Source organism: Paroedura picta, chromosome 16, assembly GCF_049243985.1.
Source record: "Paroedura picta isolate Pp20150507F chromosome 16, Ppicta_v3.0, whole genome shotgun sequence".
Taxonomy (NCBI): domain Eukaryota; kingdom Metazoa; phylum Chordata; class Lepidosauria; order Squamata; family Gekkonidae; genus Paroedura; species Paroedura picta.
Genome location: NC_135384.1, coordinates 17,923,292 through 17,948,655, shown reverse-complemented (window position 1 = coordinate 17,948,655; position 25,364 = coordinate 17,923,292). Strand labels below are relative to the sequence as shown.

The following is a 25,364-nucleotide window of genomic DNA, read 5'->3' as shown; positions in this document are numbered from 1 at the left end:
ATCTTCTATATCAGGGGTAGTCAACCTGTGGTCCTCCAGATGTCCATGGACTACAACTCCCATGAGCCCCTGCCAGAAAATGCTGGCGGGGGCTCATGGGAATTGTAGTCCATGAACATCTGGAGGACCACAGGTTGACTACCCTTGTTCTATATGACAGCCCCTCAAATATTTGAAGATGGTTATCATATCACCTCTTAGTCGTCTTCTCTCCAGGGGAGAGAAGCTCCCTCAACCTTTCCTCATACAACTTGGTCTCCAAACCCGTCGCCTTCTTTGTAACCCTCCTCTGGATATGCTCCAGTTTTTCCACATTTTTCTTCATTTGTAGTGCCCAAAACTTCAGTACTACAAGTGAGGACTAACCAGAGCAGAGTAAAGTGATAACATTGCCTTTTGTGATCTGGACACTATACTTCCAACCACGGCTGCTGATGAAATGAAATTGAAGATTTCTATGCGAAAGTGCATGAAACAATGAAACAGGTGCCTCAAAAGGACATGATATAGATTATTGGGGATTTCAATGCCAAAGTTGGAAATCAAGAAGAACAGGGCATCTGCGGTAGGTCTGGACTAGGTGAGCAAAATGAAGCTGATGACAGACTTACCCAGTTCTGTCAAGAAAACAGATTGACTATCACTAATACCCTCTATGAACAACTGAAATGTCGTTTATACACCTGGACATCTCCAGATGGCATACACTGTAATCAGATCGATTTTATTCTTTGCAATCAGAGATGCCGGAGCTCCGTTCTAGCAGTAAAAACATTTCCTGGAGCAGATTGTGGCTTTGATCACGGTTGGTGGCCAAGTTGAAAGTCAGATTATGTAATATCAAGAAAAATGTACCCCCAAAGAAGTTTAATGTCACCAAGATTCCACCAACATATGCCATAAAAGTGAAGAACAAATTTGAACTGCTTGATACTACTGAGAAGCTACCTGAGGACACTTGGCAAGAATTTCAATCTAATGTCATAGAAGCTGCTTTAGAACATATACCATACAAAAAGCCAGAAAGAAGATGCAAATGGTTAACATCTGACACCATCAAAATTGCTGAAAAACGAAGAGCTGCTGGCAAGAGAGATGAATTCAGGAGGTTAAATGCAGATTTTCAATGTGCTGCCAGACAAGATTGGAAGCAACAACACAAGCAACTAGAAGAGGAGTGTACTAGAGGCCACACCAGAAGCCTCTTTGCTCATGTGAAACAAGTCCAGAGCACCTTCACTGCTCATAAAGTGACCATCAAAGACAAGAATGGAAAAGACTTGACCGACCAAGCCAACATCAAGGATCAATGGTGACAATATGCAGAAGAATTATATGCAAACACCAAGGGGCCTCAGTCACCAGCCAGAAACACGCAACACCAATTGGAACCACCTATACTGGACTAAGAAGTGATCTGGGCTCTGAAACAGCTTCCAAATAATAAGGCTCCTGGTATAGATACCATTCCAGTGGAACTACTCAGGTCTGTTCCACCAGCAGCAATCACAGTGTTATGTTAATAGACTAGAAAAGGTCTGTTTTTATCCTATTTCTAAAGAAAGGTGATGCTCGCATTTGCTCAAACTATCGAATAATAGGCCTGATCTCCCTTGCGAGTAAAATCTTATTGGAGATCATTCAGAAAGGTCTCAAATCAACCATTGAGGCTCAGCTGGTTGATTGATGTCCAGGCTGGTTTTCAACATGGTCAAGGCACCCAAGACCACATTGCAAATTTGCAAGGATTCTTGAAAAAAAACATGAATATCAATTGGCCATCTATCTATGCTTTATTGATTATTCTAAAGCGGTTGACTGTGTTGATCACAAGAAGCTATGGGATGCCTTACATGAATTGGGAGTGTTGTCCCACTTAACCAACCTTATCAGTTCATTGTACACCAACCAGGAGGCCACAGTACAAACAATATACGGAGATTGGTTCAAGGTCAGCCAAGGACTGAGACAAGGGTGTATCTTATCACCCTTTATTTTTAACTTTTATGCAGAATGCGGAAGCTTAATCTAAAAGAATCTGCAATCAGAGACAAAATTGGAGGTTGTAACATCAATAATCTCTGCTACACAGATGATACAACACTCCTTGCTGAATCGGAGCATGATCTGAAAGCCCTATTAAAGAGACTAAAAGAAGAAAGTGAAAAGATGGGACTGTACCTAAATATCAAAAAGCCCAAGATCATGACAACTACTGACAGTAGCACCAAAGTCACAATTGACAATGAGAACATTGAATGTATGGATGATTTCATCTTTCTTGGCTCTATGATCAATCAAAGTGGTGGATGCAGCCGTGAAATCAGACGGCGAATAACACTGGGCCAGAATGCAATGTTAGGCATGAACCAAATATGGAAGAGGAAGGATATCAGCCTTAATACAAAGTGCCGGCTAATCAATGCTGTTATCTTCCCCATAACAAACTATGGATGCAAAAGTTGGACCCTGAAGAAGGAAGACAGAAGGAGAATAGATGCTTTCAAATTATGGTGTTGGAGACTAATGCTGCGGATACCATGGACAGCCAAAGTTACCAACAAGATAGTTTTAGAGAGGAACAAACCAACTATGTCATTAGAAGGCAAGATATTATGGCTAAAGCTCACTTACTTTGGACACATCATGAGATCAAACTTGTTAGAAAAATCATTAATGCTCGGCATGGTCAGCGGCAAAAGGAAACGTGGTCGCCAAGGGATCCGCTGGCTCGATATGATCAAAGCCGATACAGGGACAACCATGAACCAACTAAAAGCAGTCATTGACAGAAACGTATGGTGAAAACTTTCCTTTAGAATCACAGAGGGTCGGACATGACTGAATGGATAATATCATCATCAAAATCCCATTTGCCTTTTTAGCCACCGAGTCACACTGCTGACTCATGTTCAGTTTATGGTCTACTAAGATCCCCAGATCTTTTTGCTAAGACAAGTCTCACACATAAATATGAGCAGGCAGTGTGATGCAGTGGTAAAAGTCAAATGCCATTTTGGGCTGTATCAACAGAGGCATCACATCAAAATCACAAGATGTCATAGTCCCATTGTATACGGCACTGGTCAGACCACACCTGGAGTACTGTGTGCAGTTCTGGAGGCCTCACTTCAAGAAGGACGTAGATAAAATTGAAAGAGTACAGAGGAGAGCGACGAAGATGATCTAGGGCCAAGGGACCAAGCCCTATGAAGATAGGTTGAGGGACTTGGGAATGTTCAGCCTGGAGAAAAGGAGGTTGAGAGGGGACATGATAGCCCTCTTTAAGTATTTGAAAGGTTGTCACTTGGAGGAGGGCAGGATGCTGTTTCTGCTGGCTGCAGAGGAGAGGACACGCAGTAATGGGTTTAAACTTCAAGTACAATGATATAGGCTAGATATCAGGAAAAAGTTTTTCACAGTCAGAGTAGTTCGGCAGTGGAATAGGCTGCCTAAGGAGGTGATGAGCTCCCCCTCACTGGAAGTCTTCAAGCAAAGGTTGGACACATCCTACAGAGATGCATTTGATTTTTCCTACCTAAATGTAGAGCTTTACATTTTTCACTTTTAAAATTATTTTATTCATTTTAGCCCAATTTTCCATCTGCCAAGATCATCCTGTATCCTGATTCTGTCTTCTGGTGTGTTTGGTACTTCTCCCAGTTTAGTATCATCTGCATTTAATAAGCACCCCCTCCATCCGAATCATTTATGAATATGTTTAACAACAGGGCCCAAGACGGATCCCTGAAGCACTCTACTTGTCACTCCTCTCCAATAGGATGACGAACCATTTACATGCACCCTTTGGGTATGATCTGTCAACCAGTTCTCAATCCACCTCCCATGTGGCCATTTCCAGCAGCAGTTGTGGAGGGTGAGATGCGCAAAAAGGCGAGACAGCAGAAACGTTGAGGAGGGCTCGGAAGCACAAAGAAAAATCAGTGCTTTGCCATTCAGCTGGCATAACACTTTTTAAACTTGATGTGCGGAAATGCCCCCACAGCCTCTAATCTGGAGAACTGGTTTGATTCCCCACTGCTTCTCCATATGCAGCCAGCTGGGTGACCTTGGGCCAGTCACAGTTCTCTCAGCTCTCAGCCTCACCTACCTCACAGGGTGCCTGTCATGGGAAGGAGAAGGGTAGGCGATCATTGAGCTGCTTTGAGACTCCCTCAGGTAGTAAAAAGCAGGGTACAAAACCCTAGCTCCACCTCCTCTGTTTCCTCCTCCTCTTCTTCCTCTTGGAACTTAGATGTAAAGCCCATCCGTCCATGTTCAGCCCCCTCAGAAGTGACTCACCAGGGCCATTTCAGGTCAGGGAGGGGGGCCTCATCTCGCCCTCCTTGCAAACTGTGATGCTGATCCAAATTGGGTCAGTGTGTGTCTGTAAATTGAAGTTCTGAGTGCAAAGCTTCCAGTGTGAGTGCACCTGAGTGACAGAATGAAGGTTGCCAACCTCCAGGTGAAGCCTGGAGATCCCCTGGCATTACAACTGATCTCCAGGCAACAGAGCTCCTGAAGGACGTGGCTGCTTTGGCGGGTGGATTCTGTGGCTTTGTACCCTACAGAGGTCCTCCCTCTCCCCAAACCTGGCCCTCCTCAGGCTCCATCCTGCAAATCTTCAGGGATTTCCTAACCCAGAGCTGGCAACTCTAAGCAGAACCCTGGGCATTGGGGTCAGGAGGCCTTGGTCTCTAATGGACCACCTTTCTCTGCTCTATGCATAGACCAGGAACCTGGGAAATGCAAATGAAGAGTCTCTGCACTTGTCTCACTGCCCCCCCCCCCACCACCTCAGTGAAAACATCAGGCATCCGTGTGTATATTTATAGCATGACAGCCTGTTTCTTTGCAGCATGATCTGGTGCAGAGGGAGGAGTGGGTAGGGAGGGGAGGCTGTAACCCTTTCATTTGCCATCCTACTTCTTCTCCCCTCTTAATTGCCCACTAAGCTCCTTTGCAGTGAAGAATCAGCTGGGCTGTAACAGACTGCATGCCTCCATGTTAGGCTCTCCATGTGCCTCAGGCTGGGACCTACTAATGTGGGTAGATCAAGAATAGGCAGCTGTGTTGGCTGGCTGAAGCAGTAACAGAACAGTAACTTTGAGTTCTTTGAGTAACAGACAGTTATCTGAAGGGAGCAGGGACTCATGAAAGTGCACACTCTGCAAATTTTGTTAGTCTTTAATGTGCTACTTAGACTCTTGATCTTTTCTACGGCTATTAGTGTAGGGTTAGAAAGGGGGAGATGGGTGGGGAGTACGCTTGCCAGCTCCAGTTGGGGGAACTCCAGGAGATTTGGGAGACCATAGAGGGGTACAATGCCAAAGAGCCCATCCTCCAAAGAAGTACTTTTCTCCAGGGAAACTGATTCCTGTAGTTAAGATGAGCTGTACTTCTGGGGCTTTCCCAGGTCATACCTGGAGGCTGGCATTCCCAGGTGGTAGAAATGCTTCTGCTACTCTGGGAAGAGAAAGGGAGCTGGGGCTTATTTAGGGATTAAAACTCCAGGTTGGGAAATTCCTGGAGATTTGGGGGTGACTGGGGAGGGACCTCAGAAGACCACAATGCTATAAAGTCCACCGTCCCGCGCAGCCATTTTCTCTGGGGGACCTCTTTCACCTGGAGATCAGCTGTCATGCCAGGAGATGCTTTAGGATGCTTAGGGCTAATCCTGCGTTGAGCAGGGGGTTGGACTAGATGGCCTGTATGGCCCCTTCCAACTCTATGATTCTATGATTCTATGATTCTATGAGATTTCCAGGCCCCACCTGGAGGTTGTCAGCTCTAGTCTTGGTGCTGGAAAGGAGAGTAAGAGGATGGCAGTATGGAGCAAAGGGGTGCCCGAGAGTCTGGGGACAGAAGAAGGGGCAGACTGGTGAGAATTATTCTTTTGAGGAGTCCAGTTTCTTGAAGAGTATCCAAGCATGGGCCTGATAGAATGGGATACCAGGGTGGAAAGCCATCACTTGATTAAACAAATCATAGTTGATTATCTATGCTTCAGATGATTAAATGTGCATATAATAAACAAATAGTTCTTAAAGGTACAGGTGTACTGTTTCAAGTGATGGGTTATATGTCACAGATGAGCATTGTCTTAGAGGAAGGAGTCCTTTTTCACTTTCATGCAAGAGGGGACGATTCTTCTAAGGTGTGTGTGTCATATGCACTTTTTAGAAGCTCTTTTACTAAGAATTATAATAAAATATATAAAACTCTTCCTGACTCATCAAGAACATATTTTTAGTCCACAAAATGTGTGATTTTTAAATCAGATTGATAAATTGAGTGATGGGGTTGGGGCACTGCCCCTATAAAGCAAAGTTAAAATATTTAGGACTTTTTAAGTTAAGAAAAGTAGTCACCAAGGGGTGACATGAGGGAGATGGATTTTAAGGGACATGGAGAGACTTACAGAGGTTAGGTCTATTGTTGGCAATTAACCATAATAGCCAAACAGACCTCTAGGTTCAGCTACATACTGCCTCTGGTGATCAGACTCTGGAGCAGTTGATAGCTGAAAGTGTTTGCTAGTGAGTGGGGCCTGCTTGTGGGTTTCCTTGTGGCATCAGTAACCCCTGTTGGGAGCAGGATGACGTGTGTTCTGATCCAGCATACTGCTCTTGCATCCTGCAAAGAAGCTCAGATGAACACCGTGGTAGAGAGAGTACATTTCAGAGGACCAATCTTGCATGCTTGGAAGGAAAACTGGACTTCTGCTAGGCAAAGCTATGATGATGGAAATGACAGTGGGAGGAATCTATTCCCTGGCGGCCCTCCTGTAATCCTCAAAATAGCTACCTTGGCTTGCTAATCATTTAAAGAAAAACATGGAAAATCCTAACCTAGGGATCTTTTGCATCTCATCTGACTGGTTCCTAGGGGGCATTATAATGCAAGCAGGATTTTGAAAGGTCCCAATCCAGTGGCAGGGGCTTTGCAGGACTGCTGGGGCCCTGGGGAACTGCAAGGCAGAGGAGGTGATGCCAGTGGACATAGTCTGATTTACTCACTCTGGATTGATCCTGGCCCGCTCCAGATGGCTCTTGGCACTCCAAGCTTCATCCTGAGCCAGACGAATATTCGTACTCAGAACCTCTGCCCGTGTGTGTGCATCCAAGGCGGACTGTTTCAGATCCTGCCTCCCGATGATTGGAGCAATTGGTAAAAAAATAGAGATGGAAGGCTACAGAGCCCATCCTCTAATCTGGGTGGGAGTGTGGGGGGAAGGGTAAGATTGTCACTGACAGTTTAAGCAGTTCAGGCGATAGGTGGCGTCACAGCAGCTTGGAAACCCTATTTGAGTGGGAAGGTGGTATAAATGTTTTTAAATACGTCTATGGGCACAAGGGGGCGCCGTTGATCAGGCATAAAGTCAATGTGCAGCCTGGCCCTTCCGATGCACCCCACCCCCGCACCTGTCTTCCTATTGCCCCTAGGGGCCGCAACATGCACTTATACGGAAGCTAAGAGGCCAGACTGGGGTACTTCCAGGAGCACGTAGCAAATCAGGGCCTGGGTGGCAGGTCCGGAGTAGAGCCAATGGGATCCTGCAACTGATCACTGCAAGGTGACAGCATGCAGGGGCAGCACATGGCTCCTCCTGGCGTGGAGTAGGGCAGTCAGCTCTTGGCTGGGAAATTCTGGGAGGTGTTGGGGGCAGGGTTGGAGGAGGGGAAACTGGACTCCTCAGCAGAGTATAATGCCATCGTTGCCACCCTCTAAAATAGCCATGTTTTCCAGGGGAATTTATTGCTGTAGTCTGGACTTGCAATTTTAAGGGATCTCCAGATCCTACCCGGACATTTTCAATCCTAAATCCAACAGATCTCCTGCAGTTTTCATAAGGGGCTGCTAGAACAGCACAAAAGTAATATATCTGCTTACGTGAACAGATTCAGCTAGGGATGGGCAGAAATAATAGCGCCCTCCCTGGACTTCCCTGTTTGGTGATTATTGCGAGAGGCCCCACCTCCTGGATGGTCCCGACAGCAGCCCAAAACTTGTGTGCCCAGACTTCCATGGATTCCAGAGGGCAGCCATCCTACCATGACCAAGGACATAATTTCTGGCCTCAGTCTCTGGTTCATCACAAGGATGTATAAACGCCTATAATGAATCTTGTGAAGTTGTGAAACAGCTTGGCTTGTTGGGGTGGGGGGAGGGAAATCAAACTGGATTAAAATTTTTAGGTTTTGCATCTGAGGCCTAGTCTTCCCATGTAGTGGGGTGATGTAATGAAATGGACTGTGCACATTTAGGAAGCAAGCAGGAATAGTGTTATGGAACAGCCAGGCCAAATGGTGCATGCAACTGGAAACCTAGCATAGCAGGGAGAATGCACAGCTAGAATCTTCTACCCTGAAGTGCTGGTTTTCTCCTTGCAATGGCTTGTCTGCTTTTTTAAAAGAAAAGGTGACTCATTTACAACATAATACTAATAATAATAATTTCCCACTTGCACCTTGAAGCTACTTTGCTTTGTTAGGATTCTGCCCTCTTGCTCTCCTGCATGCATGCATAGATGAGGCCTGAAGCTGTCCTTTAATTTCTCTGCTGGCTAACGAATTAGGCTTAAGTCTTTAAAACAGGATACAGGGGAAGCAATTAGCTGGATCTTTTCGCTTTTGCCTAACAGAAAAACAGATGGTGCTGCTACGCTGTTTCAAAAGAAGGATATTGAGAATTTATTGGTTTGGTTTCCGCATTTCCCCCAGTCACAGCACAGCTTGCTTCCTCATCTGCCAGCATTGCCATTTGCACAAGAGTTTCCAGTGAGGCCCTGTGCAAACTACGGGCCAAGGAAATGCGCTGCAGCCAGAGCAAAGAGAATACAGTCAGCATCCACAAGCATCCAAGTGTAATTTGTAGTAGTAGTAATGCTTCACTTGTAATTAAAGGGTTGCCAACCTCTGGGTGGGACCTGGAGATCTCCCACAATCAGAACTGATCTCAACAACAGAGAGCAATTCCCCTGGAAAAAGTGGCAGTTTGGGAGAGAAGAGTGCATGGTGTGCCGTAGATTCTAGGCACAATCAATCCCTAAACAACTCCTTTCATAGACACTATCCCAGATCACCAGAAATTTCCCAGGCTGCAGATGACAGCCCTGGACTAGATGCTCACAGCCACCCTTCAAAGCACAATGCCTGAAAGACGCATGAGACGCCATTTTGTGAATTTTTAAGGTTCAGCAAAAGTTCCTCCCATATCCTGGACCCGATCTGTGTACTCCATATGGTGTACTCAACAGTGCAAAATCAGCCAGCTATTAAGGGTTTATGGCAGCTTGGCGTGAGTATGCCCACAGCCGAGCCCACATCTTTGGGGGATAGGGCTGACTAATTGGCCCACAGTCCCTTTGGGGCGAGGACGCTGCCCTCTTTTTATTAGGGCAGGGCAGGGGAGGGGAGGGGAGGGAGTCCAGGGTTGGCGTACTCTGTGCATCACGGTACCATTATCTTCTTCTGCAAACGCTGGCAGCTGGGGCATGTGCCCAAGGGGGGGGTCCTCTGCTTCAGCTCCTCCAAGATGGGGGCCACCGCATTCTCGACCATCTGCCGCAGCATCTCGGTGTTCACAAAGCTATAGCTGTGGGCAGATGCAGGAGGGTGGGAGGAGAGAAGGGACACCTTTTGGACAAGTATAGACACTCCCCTCTTTTGCCTGCCCCTCCCCCTCCATGCCTGTGAAGATTTTACCCTGTGCCAGAAAAAGGATAGGGCATGAAGGAAACACCAAAGTCAGGACTTCTGCCAGTCCATGGTCCTAATGCAGTGCATTTATAAAAGTGTAGCTACTTTGCATTGTTCTTTTAGTATTAATCCCAGCCTCAAGCTTTTGAAGAATTCTATGTTTTCTGGCAAAAAAGAACAGCGGTTGGAGGAAAGGTGAAGGTAAAAGAGAAGGATGAGATTGGGACATGTGGACTGCAGGGAACCTGATGGAAGAAGGAGGCATGGCATTTTTAAAGATCTACAATGAGAACTAGAATTAGTCCTATTTAAAGAGATTGAAACACTTAGAAAACCTCAGTAATGCTTTGCCCATCCAGTACATGCGGGGCTGGCCTTTCCATTGCATTTTAAGCTCCTTAAAAAAGAGTCACTGCAAATCAGTTGTGAATTAGGACAGGGCGAGAGCAGGGCAGACATCCAATGTAGTGGATCACCTCCAGAGTTAATAGAAACAACTTTTCTTCACAGTTTGGCCCATGTTCCTTAGTCCTGGCCCATCTACACTGTTGTATCCCTGAAGTGAATACCTGGCACATCTGGCACAGCTGGCAGGGTATTTCTCCAGTGTGTCTGGGGTCCTGAATACAGAGAGGTGCTGGGACACATCTTCCAGGAGTGGCTTCACCTGCTGGCTAAGGTCTTCTGCCTGTACTTGCCGCTGTAAGAAACACAGTTTCTCCTAAAGGAGCGAAGGAAAGAAAAATGCTATGAAGCTCATCCAAACAACTAGAGGAAACGGTGACAGAGGAGATCTTACGTGCTTTGCTCAGCAGAGATCCCAGGTTCAGCCTGCAGCTTCTTTGACTGAAGGGCTGCTGCCAGTCAGGCTAAACAATATGCAGCTGCACAGATAAGGCCAAAGGAGCTATTTGGTCAAGAGGGTCAAGCTATAACAAACCCCCCCAAACAAATTATTAAATAGCGTGCACATATAAAATTAAAAACATTAGGTGTCTGAATAGCAGACTGTACAGTTTATAAGCATTCCTAGTGGATATGTTCTATGAACCACATAAAACCAGACTAGAGTTGCCAGCTCTGCCATATATAAAAAATTATTTTCCTAGCCACACAGCATAAGATGTAGAATAATTTCTAATCCTTATAAGAAGTTTAAAATGTAATAAACATTTAGTATAGTAACGTCAATTTCAACTATAATAATTTGTTTTTTCATCTATTTAAGTTTCAGAGGTTGTGAAAAATACATGATACTTTCTGAATGGGTGTTCTGCATATCTAATGTCTTTTTGACCACTGAGGAAGACTGGAAAGGCCAAAATGCATTTGCTTTCATGTGGTTCCCTGGTCATACTCATCCACTAGGAGGGCTTGTAAATTGTACAGACTGATATTCAGACTCTTAAGGTTTTTAATTTTATATTTGCACACTATGTAATAAATCGGCATTATTTTATCCGTTGTAGTTTAATCCTCTTGACAAAACTGGAACATAGAATCATAGAATCATAGAGTTGGAAGGGACCATACAGGCCATCAACCTCCTGCTCAACGCAGGATCAGCCCAAACATTTTGGGCTGACCTCGTTTGGTGTTTGCTAAGGACAAAGTAGCTTCATATGTATAAGAGAACTTGAAGTTGGCATGTTTCTGAGGGCAGGAACTCTAGCCCATGTGTAGTGCCCAGAAATTCAATCCTGGGTAGTCCCCTCAGTCAAAAGACAAGGTGCTGAGGAATTATTTCTGAGGTGGTCATTGTAGTCAGTGCTAAAAGTACTTGTTTAGCAGGGGAGACATTTGGTCTAGATTGGGGCTGTGGGGCAATGTTGGCATCAGGCTCTTGCATTCAACATCTACTTATGGTCCCCAGCCCAAAAGAGATTAAATTAGCCTTGATTAGAGACAGGGCCTTTTTGGCCCCAGCTCTAACCTGGTGGAATGTTCTACCAAAGGAAACCAGAGCCCTGTGAGAATTACAACACTTCTGTAGGGCTTGCAAGACATAGGGCCATTTCGCACAGCTTCAAAATAGCACAATGGTTGCTAATTGGAAACGCTACTAATTTGCCATAACCCACGACGTCGTAGACAATCTGCAACAATCCTGAAACCGACCCGCAAAAAGCGCTTCGTTGTAGTGCTTTCAGGGGAATCCAGAAAAGTGGATTCACCCTCCGGATAGCGATACACTCCTGCAACCAATCTGCGACAATAGCGCTAAAGACCTGTGCGTTACCATTGTTGCGGGTTCTTCAAAGTCCCTCCTCCCGAGCCTTTCCTCCAAACTTCCGGCGAAGCGATCGCCATTTTTTTTTCTCCGAGCGAGCGGGGATAAACGCACCAGCGAGCCTCTTTCTGTTTAGAGGCTTCCCTGGCTTCAGTCCTTCACCTTTAGTCACTAAGCACAAACCACATAAAAGCCCGTTTGCTGAAATAAAGTCCCTTTATTTTTTACACATTAATTCAGCCGAAAATCAGGCCCGTGAGAGGGGGGGGGGATTTTTTTTTTATCACTCGGGGCAGCGTGCCAACGATCATACAATCAAACGACAGCTCACATTAGGCAGCTGGATGGGTCTCTCCGTTGCAACGAATCTACCTAGATTCGTTGCTATGGGTCTGTTTTTTTTTAAAAAAAACCTTTCTTAAAGGGAAAGGGGCTGTTTGGGAGCATGCTAACGGCTGCCCATTGACTGCTTGACGGCCAGGGGTGGGACGAGCTTGGCAATAGCGCTTCCTTTCTAGCGATTTCTGCCGAGACCGGAAGCCTGTGGGAAACGCTAAAAAACGCAACTGATTCCACTACAAAGGCAGGTATGCATAACAACGAATTCCACTATTTTAAATGGCGATTTTTCATTCCGCAAACAATTTGCAACAAAGATCCCCGTGCGAAAAGGCCCATACAGTTAACAAGAATCAACATAATAAAATCAGAGTCCAGTAGCACCTTTAAGACCAACAAAGATTTATTCAAGTTTACATTAGTAAACTGTGTCAACAGAATTAACTTTTGCTTATATATTCCTACTGTTATGATGGTCAGTTCTTAGTCTGACGAAGAGTGCTTGCACTTGAAAGCTCACGCCTTGAATAAATCTTTGTTGGTCTTAAAGGTGCTCCTGGACTCTGTTTTTATTGTGCTACTTCAGACCAACATGGCTACTCATTTGAATCAGTCTTTATACATATTATGCTTGCAGTACAGGTATTACAAGGCAGGGCCATGTGACGAAGTTGGCTCTCAAAACACTGTACAGCCCTCAGGTGTGGTTTGGCGATCTCTGGGAATTCCAACTGATTTCCAGGCCACTGAGATCAGTCCTCTGAGGGAAAATGGCTGCTTTGGAGGGCGCTCTGTGGCACTGAGAAACATCCCCTCTGCAAGCCCCCCACCCCCAGGCTTCACCCGCAGGAATTTCTCAACATGCAGTTGGCACCTATCAAATCCTCACTTTCTTTTACTGTACCACAAAATCTAAATTTCAGGAGAAAGCAAATGTAACCTGTCCAGAGCAGGGAGGCAGGGACAGAAGGGGTTTCACTACAATCCTGGTTCGTTCCAGGGTGAAAGTTTGAACAAAGTGAAGCTGGAAGGTTAGAGTAGAACCTGGCTGTGACACTGATGGAGGAGCATCTGTGTTTTTACCATACCCCCAAACCCTGCAGCAATCTTGTACTTAATATTCTTAATCAATAAGGTGATGAATTAATGGATTTATGTGACACTTTAAAATACCAGTATGCCTGAAACGGTGATTGAAGAACAGGTTTAACATCTGAGCACTACCGGATTTGCTCAAGCACATCCGGCATTTTGCTTGCAAAACCTGGAGGAATGTTGGTTTCTTTCTGTAACTAAGGAACATACTGTGAGCTCTCTTTTTAGATTATATCATTGTTCTTTAAGTGTCTGGAATAAACTGTTTGGACAAAGCTGTATTCCATTGGCACACTATCCACAATATGATTTTAGAACAGCAGCAGAACTGGAATTGAGTGAAGAAGGCTTTTGTTGGGAACTAAACAAATTAACTGCATCGGTCCAAGCAGAGAGGCAGGGATTGGAGGCATGCTAAGAGGCTGACGAGAAAAAGACCTTGTGTTCTTAGCTATAGGGATTCCAACAACACCATCTCATTTTCCAACAGAAAATGTCAAAAAAACCCTTTTGTTTTTTATTTTACAATGCAACTTGGTTTAGAATCCTAGAATCATAGAGTTGGAAGGGGCCATACAGGCCATCTAGTCCAACCTCCTGCTCAACGCAGGATCAGCCCTAAGCATCCCTAAGCATCCTAAAGTTTTAAAACATTCTTCAACATAGAGATATCTGGAACACAGGCCCGCCCAATTGTGAAATGCTGATTATGCCTATCAGCAGACTCCGGTTACACTACCCATTTTGGAGGATCACTGGGCATTCACATGACTCTTGGAAGAGATATTGTGTATTTCAGGAGGCATGGTGGTGACACCAGTGGGGTGTAGTGGTTAGGGTGTCAGAACAGGATATGGGGAGATCCAGATTCAAATCCCCATTCTGCCATGGAAGCTTGCTGGATGATCATGGGCCAGTCATGCTCTCTCAGGGGAACCTACCTCATGAGGCTGTTCTGAGGGGAGGGAACAATGGGCACACCCCTGAGCTCCTTAGAGGAAGGGTCAGAAATTGACAGAAATTGACAGAAATTGACAAAACAAACAACAGCCTCTAAGAAAGCAGCCCCACTCCCACATTCCATTCCGGTCCCAGACACTCTCCTCTCTCACCTCCAGCAGCACAGAATTTTTCTTGAGCAAGCTGGTCTTAACTTCAGCATCCTCTACAGATTTTGTGACTTTTCGGCACCTCTCCTATAGGGACAAAAATGGAAGGGGGAATTAGTGGCCAGCCAGCAAAATAAAATGGAATAAATGGAAGGGAAGGAAGTTATTTGTTTTCATTGAATCACCTAGATTCCACCCCCACAAAAATCACTTGAAAAACTCTTTGTTTTTCACGTTCTTCTGATTTTTCATTTTTTCATGGCACGTCAGTTTTCAAGTATCATGGGATGTAATTGAAGCAGGAGGTGGGCAGGTTCTATTTGCGCCAGGCCTCGGGTGGCTCTTCTGCATCCATAGCAACCGGCACAAACAACCTTTGCCTGTCTCAGCCCACTCCTTACCAATTCACACACAGGGCCGTCACTCCAACATTCAGCTCCGACGGGGATATTTCTACTGAAGTCTGTAGATTGAAAAGATTTGGCCATGCCGCCAACACTCTTACCCACCCACTGCTCTGCACTGGAATAAAAACAGGATAGATATTGTAACAATATAATTGATACTAATCAATGTGCAGCAAAAGCAAGTGGGTTACTTAATTATGACCCAGAAGCTGATCTGAGTTGTTGAGGCAGCTTACAAATCTCAGTTGATAACAGATAACAGTCAGTCAATGTGGTGTAGTTTAGGGATGCCAATCCCATGGTGGGACCTGGGGATCCCCTGTAGCTCATCTCCAGGCAACAGAGATCAGTTCTGCTGGAGAAAACGGCTATTGTGGAGGGTGGACTCCATAGCATTATACTCCTCTGAGGTCCCTTCCTGTCCCAAATCCCGCCCACTCCAGGCTCCACCCCCAGAGTCTCCAGGTATTTCCCAGCCCAGAGCTGGCAACCTCAGTGATTAGAGGCCTAGGGAGAGCCAGGTTCAAGATTTATGGTAAATTTGGGCCAGTTGCTTGTTTTATTTATTCATGTATTCCTTTGATTTATAGCCCGCAACTCCTAGCCAATCTGCCTTGTGGTGAGTTGCACATTTAAAATCCCACAATTAAACCCCAGTAAAATAGCTCATCCTACCCTGGCAATGAAAAAAACACCCTCCCCCACTTCCAAACCCCCTGCCTCAGGGGAGAGTTATTGTCTCTGAGCCTCACAGGATGATTGTGAGGGGAGAAACAAATGTGAACATGGACATCCCCCTGGAATTGGCACCCAGCCAGAAGAGGGGATGGGCAAAGACGGAACTGGGTCTGCAAAGCAAAAGTGGGCCAGTTTTATCATACCTTGAATAAAAATGTTAGTCTTAAAGATGCCATTGGATCCGAACAAGGGAAATGTGCATGATAAGCCCTTTATTTATAAGCTTCAAGTCTTGATATTCAGATGTAATAAGTTCCTCATGCTAATTTCCCCTGCTTGTAATATTCAAATTCATTATGAGTCCACCCCTCTTGCCTTTAAATTATTACTTAATTTGCAATTCAAAAGGAGACGCCTTTGAGCTGATATGCAATTTTGGCAGTCAACAATTATCAGAGCAGGCAGTAGGCATTTGCTGTTGCTGGACTAGGATCTGGGAGATCCAGCTTCAAATCCTCACTCTGCTTTTTAGGTGATCTTGGGCCAGTTGTTATCCCACAGACTAATCTGCCTAGCTGTAGAAGAAGTAGAAGTTGGTTCTAATATGCCACTTTTCTCTACCTGAAGGAGTCTCAAAGCGGCTTACAGTCACCTTCCCTTTCCTCTCCCCACAACAGACACGGTCAGAACAGCTTTATCAGCGCCCTGGGGAGCACAAGATCGCCCACCTGGCTGCATGCGGGGGAGTGCAGAATCGAATCTGGCGCCAGAAGTCCGCACTCTTCACCACTACACCAAACTGTGAGGTCAAAAGCATGGAGGACAGAACTATGCTGTAAGCATCTTTATGGCAAGCCTTTCGCCCATTAGGGAGAAAAGCAAGTTACAAATATCTAAATGAATACATTCATCTGACACTTTTATAAATGTAATTATATATGTTTCTGGAGTTGCTGCAGCTGCTGCTTCCTCCTCTGGAAGGGAATATTTATTTATTTATTTATTTATTTATTTATTTATTTATTTATTTATCATACTTATATACCGCCCTCCCCGGAGGCTCAGGGCGGTTTACATCATAACAGAGAACAATACATAAAACAGTCTGTAACATATATAACTGATAACTAATAATTGTAACCAAAATAACAGCACAATATAACGGTATAACAATATAGTACTACAAACAGGTAGTATGGGCTGGTAAATATGAAACATGAGACAAAGTATTGTTGTGGCACATAAAACATGAAATATACAAAACTAGCAAAAAAGCCCGTTGTAGAAAAAATAAAATGGACCGCTAGCCTTCCCACACCCACCTGGGCAGGCTTGCCAAGGCCTGGTGAGGCTGCAGCAGGGCTGCTTGGGGCAGGAGCAAGCACTGGCAGGAGCTCCCTCCCCCTAACCTGGGTGAGGCCATGGCGGGGCTGCTCGAGGTTCTGGCAAGTGCTGGCAGGAGCTCCCTCCCTCCTTCCCCCCTGACCCAGGCAGCCCCATAGAGGCCTGGCAAGTAGGGTTGTGCACGGAGGCATCCAAATTGGCCGTTCCAGGCTGACGCAGCCAGCGCTGCACAGTTGGGGGTGCGGGCACCGGTACATAACTCTGTGCACACACAGAGATTTGGAACTCCAATTTGGATAGTTCAGACACCGATTCGAACACTGCCTCACAGAACCCTACTGGCAAGGCCATGGCAGGGCTGCTTGGGGTGGTGCCAACTGCTGGTAGGGGCTCTCCCCTAACCCAAGCAGCCCCATTAAGGCCTGGTGAGGCCACGGCGGGGCTGCTCAGGGCAGGGGCAAGTGCTGGTGAAGGCTTCCTCCATACATTCCCCCCCAACCTGGACATCTCCATTGAGGCCAAGCAAGGCCATGGTGGGCTGCTTGGGGCGGGGATGAGTGCTGGTGGGGACTTGCTCCTTCCCCCCCAACCTGGACTGCCCCACTAAGGCCTGGTAAAGCCATAGTGGGGCTGCTTGGGGTGGAGGCGAGAACTGGTGGGGGCTGCCTCCCCCTCCCCCATGGGGCTTGCAGTCCCAAACCCTCCCCCTTCCCTCCCAGCTCCTGCTTGCTGGCTGGCTTACCTTTTGCAGTAAGTCCAGTAGAACAGGCTGGCACTTCTTCCACATGGAAGAAGTTGGAGGGGGATGTGGCCAGGGGTGGGACAGTCTACCTGATTGGCTGTTCATTAGATGGACAGCCAATCAGGTTGGCATTGTGTTCCAACTCCTCCCACTGCCCCAGTCGGGCTTTATTTATGTTACTGATGAAGTAGCCCTGGATTATGACAAGCCTGGGGCAAATCCAGCTGGAACTCCAAGTGCTGATGTTACCAAAGGGTCTGTGTTTTACGAAGGTGCACCAAATAGCAACTTGGAATGTTAGAGGACTGACTCAAGGAAAATTGGAAATTGTCAAAAGATGGTCAGGTTGAATATTGATCTCCTTGGCATTAGCGAATATCTCGAGCTGCGGAAAGCTTTTTGACTGAATCATGACAATCTGAATTTGTGTCAGGCCAGTGAATATCACAGCTGTCCAAGTATACAGTTTGACAACTGATGCAATAGAGGCAGATGTTGAAGACTTCTATATCGCCATTCAAGACACTTGCATGACAAAACAAGACAAAACAAGTACCCAAGAAGGATGTCATTTATATAATAGATAACTTTAGTGCATAAATTGGCACATAGGTAGAGAAAGGCATTACTGGCAACTTTGGACTTGGAGAAAGGAATGATGCAGGTGATCATCTGGCATAATTCTGTCATGAAAATCAGTTTTGCATCATGAACACTTGGTTCAAACAGCATAAACATCAGCTTTACACTCGGACATCACCAAATAGACTACACCAAAATAAAATCAATTATATCTTATGCAGCCGAAGATGGTCATTTCAGTTCTTGGTGTTGAAACATATCCAGGCTAAAATCAAAACAAAACTCCACAACATCAAGAAGACATCAGGGTTAAGGAAGTTTGCTGTACATAAAATTCCACTCACTTATGCAATGGAAGTGAAAAATTGATTTCAACTATTGGTTTCAACTATTGATTTCAAGAAGATGCCTGTTGAACTGTGGCAGGAAATTCCATCAACTGTTGAAACAGGAGTAAACATATACCACACAAGAAGCCAGAAAAAAGATCAAAATGGCTCTCAAATGAAATAGCTGAATATAGAAAAGCAGCAAAAGCTGCAGGCAAAAGAGAGGAAGCAAGAAAATTAAATGTGGATTTTCAAAGGGCAGCAAGAATAGACAATAAAGCTTACTAGAATCAGAAATGCAAGCAGTTAGAAGAAGACTAAGGGACACATTAGAAAGGCTTTTGCACAAGTAAAGAGGTTCTGAATGCCATTTGCTGCTCACAAAAGCATTATTAAAGATAAACAGGGGAAGAAACTGACTGACCCAGAGAACATCAAGAACAGGTGATGGGAATATACAGAAGAACTATATGCATGCAGAACAGAAGTTCACTCACTTCAAAATGAAAAAGAAATAGAAACAGAAACAGAACTTGAACTGGCCATGCTTGAGAAGGAAGCTGAACAAACCTTTAGTCAATGGCCAAACAACAAGACCCCAGGCATTGACATCAATTCCCATGGAATTGTTGAGATGTGTACCAATCAAAATCATTACAGCTTTGTGCCAGAAAATCCGGGAAACTAATAACTGGCCAGAGGAGTAGAAATGATCAGTGTTCATCCCATTACCAAAAAAGGGTTACTCAAAAAACTGTTCCAATTACTGAACAACAGCCCTCATTTCTTAAAATCATACAACAGTGCATAGCAACAACTATTGAAAGGGACTTACCAGACGTTCAAGCTGGCTTTCGATGGGGGCATGGCACTCATGACCACATAGCAAATTTGTGTTGCATTTTGGAAAAGTCACGGAAATATCAGAAGGATGTCTACATCTGCTTTATTGACTGCAAGAAAGTTTTTGATTGTGTAGATCACAACAAATTGTGGGATGCCCTGCAAAATTTGGGAGTGCCAGTGTATTTGATCAAACTGATACAGTCGCTTTATGCAAACCAAGAAGCCATTGTACATACATAATTTGGTGACACGGATTGGTTCAAAACAGAGAAAGGTGTACGCCAAGGTTGTATTCTTTCCCGCTTCCTGTTTAACTTGTATGCTGAGATCGTTATGAGAGAGATTGAACACCAAGAATCAAACATTGGAATTAAGATTGGAGGAAGAAATATCAATAATCTTTGGTATGCTGATGACACTACCCTCCTACCATAAACTACAGAAGGCTTAGAGCAGTTGATCACAAAGGTCAATGAAGGAAGCATGAAATTTGGCCTTTTCTTAAACACTAAAAAGACAAAAATAATGACCACTGCAAAAAAAAAAAGACATGTCATAATAACAATTGATGGTGAAGAGATTGAGTGCATTCGAGATTTCATTTTTCTCGGATTACAAATTGATGAGATTGGTGATTGCAGTATGGAAATAAAACGTCTGGGGTGCTCAGCAATGATGAGCTTGAACCAGACATGGAAGAGTAAGGACATAAGCCTGACTACCAAATGTAGATTAGTTAGCTCTGTCATATATTCAATAATTGTGAAAACCAGACAAGAAAACGATTGATTTGTTTCAACCCTGGTGTTGGAGAAGGCTTCTGTGGGTTCCATTGATGGCAAAAGTCATGAACAAGGAAATACTATAGCACATAAAGCCTGATATATCACTGGTAGGCAAAATCATAAACTCCGCCCCACTTACTTTGGCCGTATCATGCAATCCAACTCAATGGAGAAAGCAATTACGTTAGGACAAAGAATGCGGTGGTTAGATATGATCAAAATGGACACCGGCCAGAACATTATACAACTGAAAGAAGTGGTGCAAGATCAGAAATCATGGTGGCAGTTGAACCACAGGATCGCTAAGAGTCGGACTCAACTGAATGGCTAACATCATCACTGCACAGTATTCAATGCCGTGTATAGCTCTGGCTTCACTTCTGCTTGCCCTTGATTGCAGGAAAGCAATGACTAAGGAGGATAAAAGTGCACTGATGGAGAAGCACTGTATAGGAAATGAGACAATGACATAGAAACCAATCTACACAGAAAACAAAATTGGAAGAGAACCTAATTCAAGGTAGAAGAGAAGGTCCTTAATCTCTCATGCCATGAATGAATTTCATGCCTACACTGGGAACACCAATGCAGTGCAGATAAATTGGTACGGGCCAGATCTGTGCCTGAGTGGGAGCTCCATGGAAGCTGACTTTACATGACAGGCTGTGGGCCGCTCACCCCCTGAACTTGGCTCAGACTAGTTAAGGCACCTTTGATGCTCACCTTGAGCTGAGTGCAGTATTCCTCCAGGTCTTTGGCCTCCTGTCTGCGCCTGTCCAGGTTTTCACACAGCACTGAGCACTCACTCTACATGCAGAGAGAACAGAAGGGAAACGGCTGAAAGGACAGCTTATCCAAAGGAAAGCAAACATGAAGAACCACCCATTTTGCCCTAGTCTAGGAATGCCAGTCCCCAGGTGGGGCCTGGGGATCCTCCAGAATTACATACACGTAGTATCTGGACTAAAGAGATTAGTTCCCCTGGAGAAAATGGCTGCTTTGCAGGGTGAACTCCATAACATTGTATACCACTGAGGTCCCTCCCTGCCCCAAATCCCACCCACTCCTGGCTCTACTCCCAAAGTCTCCAGGTATTTTCCAGCCCAGAGCTGGCCACCCTCTCCTAGTCAAACATCCTTTGCAGTTAGCCTGTTCTAGCACCTACAATTTCTACCATCTGTTGCAAATCACAGCTGGAGAGTGCAGTAAGATTTAAATTGGGAAAATGGCACACAGTTGAAGGGGTGGGAGGATTAACCACCTTTCTGTGTACTGCAGCTCCAATCTGAATCACTCTATCCCTGGCAACTAATTGTGTGTGTCTAAAGTGCCATTGAATCACAGCCAATTTTTGGCAATTGCATCCAGATTTCAAACAGAGGTGGTATACTATAGCACTCCTCTGGGTCTGTGAGGGACAAGAAAGGATGAAGGTGCTAGTATAGTTTGGGTGCATAGCTAAATGACATGTGGTCTTGGGTATAAGTTCCTGCAGCCTCTGTATCCTCTGAAAATAACAGAAAAATATGAAGGTCATTGTGTGACATTTTCTTCAGTGGCTGAAAAGGTGATTTGCTTCTCAGAAGTTCTTAAAATGAATGATGGCTTTTCTCTCAGTAAAAAGAGCAGCTGCAGCACAAAATCTGAAGGAAATTGGGATGTGATAGCATTAAAGTGGCCAAAGTATTATAACTAGGAAGAACCTTTTAGGGAGTGGGAGCGTGAAGGTGAAGCTGGCCACAACAATAAAGTGCGGAGAGGTTAGGATTCACGGGTGATCGGCCTCTCTTCCTCTGAACAGGCCACGTGTTCAAACTGGAAGCACTTGGGATTGTGAACGTATAGAAAGGATAGGATAGCTGAGAGTATAGGTGGGGTAGGATGGATGTAAGGACCACGGACTGAGAAGTTGCTGCGAGATTTCTGTAAGAAGGGATAATCAATAAAAATGAGAGATCTGGCAGATATGCTAACATGGTAATCCCCATTAAAAAACTACTTCTGACTTCCAAGATCAATGCATCCACAAAAGAACAGGAAAATGAAAAACAAAATTACACTGCAAGTGGCATTACGTGACAGATTGTGGGCAGCTCATCTTCTGGACTTCTCTTGATACGGACCACACTTCCATCTCACTCACCTTGAGCTGAGTGCAGTACTCCTCGAGGTCTTCCGCTTCCTGCCTGCGCCGCTCCAGGTTTTCGCACAGTGCCGTGTACTCACTCTGCGCACAGGAAGAGCAGGAGGAGAGTGGATGAGAGGGCAACCGTTCTCAAATGAAAGCTAACATCAAGAGATGGCCATTTTGCCCCAGTCAAACATCCCTCCTAACTATGTTATTCATGTATCCTTGTGTCAATTGTGTGAGCTGTCAACTGAATGTGTGCTGGGAGTTTCCTGCTTGAAAACGAATTCTCGGGTGTCTGAGGGCCAGATTCAGGTTGGGGCTGCAGCAGTGCATGGCACAGGATGGGGGGAGGAGCTTATCTAGTGTTACCAAATTCAAGATGGGGCCTGGATGCTGGAATTACAACAGAGATCTGTTCCCTGGGAGAAAATGGCTGCTTTGGAGGGAAGGTGGACTCTATGGCATTATATTAAAATGAGGTCCCTCCCCAAAACCACTCCAAAAGTCTCCCGGTATTTCCCAACCTGGACCTGGCAACCCTAAACCCTAGGCTTGCAACATTATTTTCCTGATCTGAAACTTCATGTTTGTGATGGTCCATGTGGAAACGAACGACATGACCATCAACACAAGGACTACAAAGATCTTGGGAGGCAGCTGAATTGGATGGGGGCACAAGTTGTTTTATCTTTGATCCTGCCTGTCACGGGAGGAGGAATGAGTCGGGAGCTGAAGGTAATGGATCTAAATCACTTTTTGCGTTTGTGGTGCCGGCAGGCAGGATTTGGGTTCTGGGACCACGGGATAGGTTTTCTAGAAGAAGGCCTGCTAGCACAGGATTTATACACTTTGGGAAAGAATGTGTTTGACATGAACCTGGAGAGATTCATCAGGAGAGCTTTAAACTGGTCACAATGGGAAGATGTCCAACATAGGGATTCTAATGTAAGACAGCAAATACTGATAGCCCGCCTAAGAAGGATGGCTCAAATACAACAAAGGGTAAGAGGCTTTAGGAGCCTATATACCAATGCCCAAAGCATGACTGGAGTGTAGTAGTGGATGGAAATAAGTTGTTCAAAAGAAGAAGAGAAAGAAGAGTTTGTTCTTAAATGCCGCTTTTCCCTACCCGAAGGAGGCTCAAAGCGGCTTACAGTCGCCTTCCCATTCCTCCATAAAAGGTTGAAGAGGAGTTGGAGTGGCACTATATGTGAGAAGAGAGTTTGCGTGTCAAGAGATACTAGAGGAGGAGAGTGACGCTTCATTGGAAATTATCTGGGTGAAGATAAGGGAGGGAAAAACAAATAGTTTAATGGTTGGCATCTACTACAGACCACCTAACCAGGGTGAAGATCTGGATGCTGCCCTCCTTAAGCAGCCTGATAGGCTATCCTACTAGAACACGAAAAAACGGATGGTTCTGAATAAATGTAATAACAGAAAAAAGAGAGAACCTGTCCCAGGCTATCAAAATCTGTATACAGTATAATATTTATACAATACTCCTTAAAAAGATATTGAATCCAATATCCAAATGTGTCTTAATTCTATTTTAATGATTAATGAAGCAACCAGCAATCCATAGGCTATCCAGACAACAGGACCTTTTCATCATGGGTGACTTCAATTTCCCCGATGTGTGCTGGGAAACAAACTCTGTTTGTGTCCTGAGTGGGGCAACTTTCTGACCTGCCTGGCTGACAATTTCCTTTATCAAATGGTGGAAGAACCTACGAGGGGCTCAGCCATACTTAATACTGACCAACAGGCAAGAGCTGGTGGATGTGGTGAAGCAGCTTGACTGAAGCTTGTTAATTTTTCACCATATCCATCAAAAGAAGATTAAAATCATCTGTAGAAAACCAAGCAAATCTAACTACAGTCAACATATGCAAACATTTCTGAAATATGTGCAGTTTAACCACATGTCCCTAATCAAAACAATCAAATCCGACCCCACACAAGAACCATTAAGTTTAAATATCCCTTGTGGCAGTAACTGTTACATTTACATGTTACAGGAATATCAGGGGAAAGAGTCTTTCAAATGTCATTCTAATTGGGGGAGAGGCTGCTATCACTAAAAAAAAATGGCACCCTGCAAGGAACAAAGAAACCAAAACAATCTCCCCCCCCCACCCCCCAAGTAACTAAGAACCAAGTCTAGCTCACGCCCACACGAACTAGGCTCAGGGCACAGACTAGACCAGGATCCCTCAGTGTGGTCTCCATGGGTGCATGATAGTCATCAGTACTCTCTCTGGTGTCCATTCAGTTTTCTATAAGTGGTGCCTACAGGCTCATAAGGATTGGGGAGAGGGATTTATTTCTAGACGCTTGGCCATGTATCGAATGTTGGAACGGATGGTAGGATGGTGACAGTCTCCAGACCTGCAGGTTCTGAACATGGCGGTTGACCTTGGACGTCCTCTCCTTGAGGCTGGTGATGGAGTCCTTGGCTCGCAAGAGGCCGCTATTGCTCACTTCCTGCTGGAGGAGAGGGCAAGAGGGGGGTGGGTCAGGTGAATAGTCCAATTGCTCCTGCCTTCTCCACACCTTCTGGGCAAGTCTCTCAACCCATGGACTTTAAAATGATGGTGGTAGGAATGGGAAAGGGTTGCCACCTCTGCTTTACAAAATTCCTGGAGATTTGGAGGATGAAACCTTGCGAGAGTAGAGTTTGGGAAAGAGAGGGACCTTTAACAGGCTATAGAGTCTATCCTCCCAAGCAGCCATTTTCTCTAGGGAAATTGATCTCTGGAGACCACGTGTAAACACGGTAGATCTCCAGGTCCAACCTTGAGGTTGATAATCCTAAATGGGGATCAAATAAATACTTCTAAATGAGGGAAACTTTTTAGGGGGAAGTATGTTGGGTAGTTAGGAGATATGCCATTCCATTATTGTAGCAAAAAGAAAGAGAGAAGAGAAGAGAAGCTAAATGTGTTTTTAAATGCATTATGCAAATGAAATTCTGCAAAATTCAAGGCATACAAACGATGCAAATTATAGGGGGGTCTTGTTTTGCTGCCTTCTTAAAGTAGCC

At 45.0% G+C, this 25,364-nt stretch overlaps 1 protein-coding gene across 8 annotated transcripts in view; it reads right to left on the bottom strand.

Annotated features, from left to right (window-relative positions):
• TSKS (testis specific serine kinase substrate) overlaps positions 1–25,364 on the bottom strand; it is a 31,638-nt gene that overhangs the window by 1,857 nt on the left and 4,417 nt on the right. For 2 of the 8 annotated variants that reach the window (XM_077314887.1, XM_077314889.1), the window contains exons 3-9: positions 24,710–24,808; positions 22,331–22,414; positions 20,911–20,994; positions 14,478–14,561; positions 10,271–10,422; positions 9,462–9,597; positions 7,020–7,144 (exon numbers count right to left, since the gene is read on the bottom strand). In XM_077314887.1, the coding sequence (XP_077171002.1) occupies positions 7,020–7,144; positions 9,462–9,597; positions 10,271–10,422; positions 14,478–14,561; positions 20,911–20,994; positions 22,331–22,414; positions 24,710–24,808 (764 nt within the window). Of the gene's footprint in view, positions 1–7,019; positions 7,145–8,369; positions 8,818–9,444; positions 9,598–10,270; positions 10,423–14,477; positions 14,562–20,910; positions 20,995–22,330; positions 22,415–24,709; positions 24,809–25,364 lie in introns of those variants that run through there. The other 6 variants (XM_077314888.1, XM_077314891.1, XM_077314894.1 and 3 more) reach the window with 5 other exon arrangements.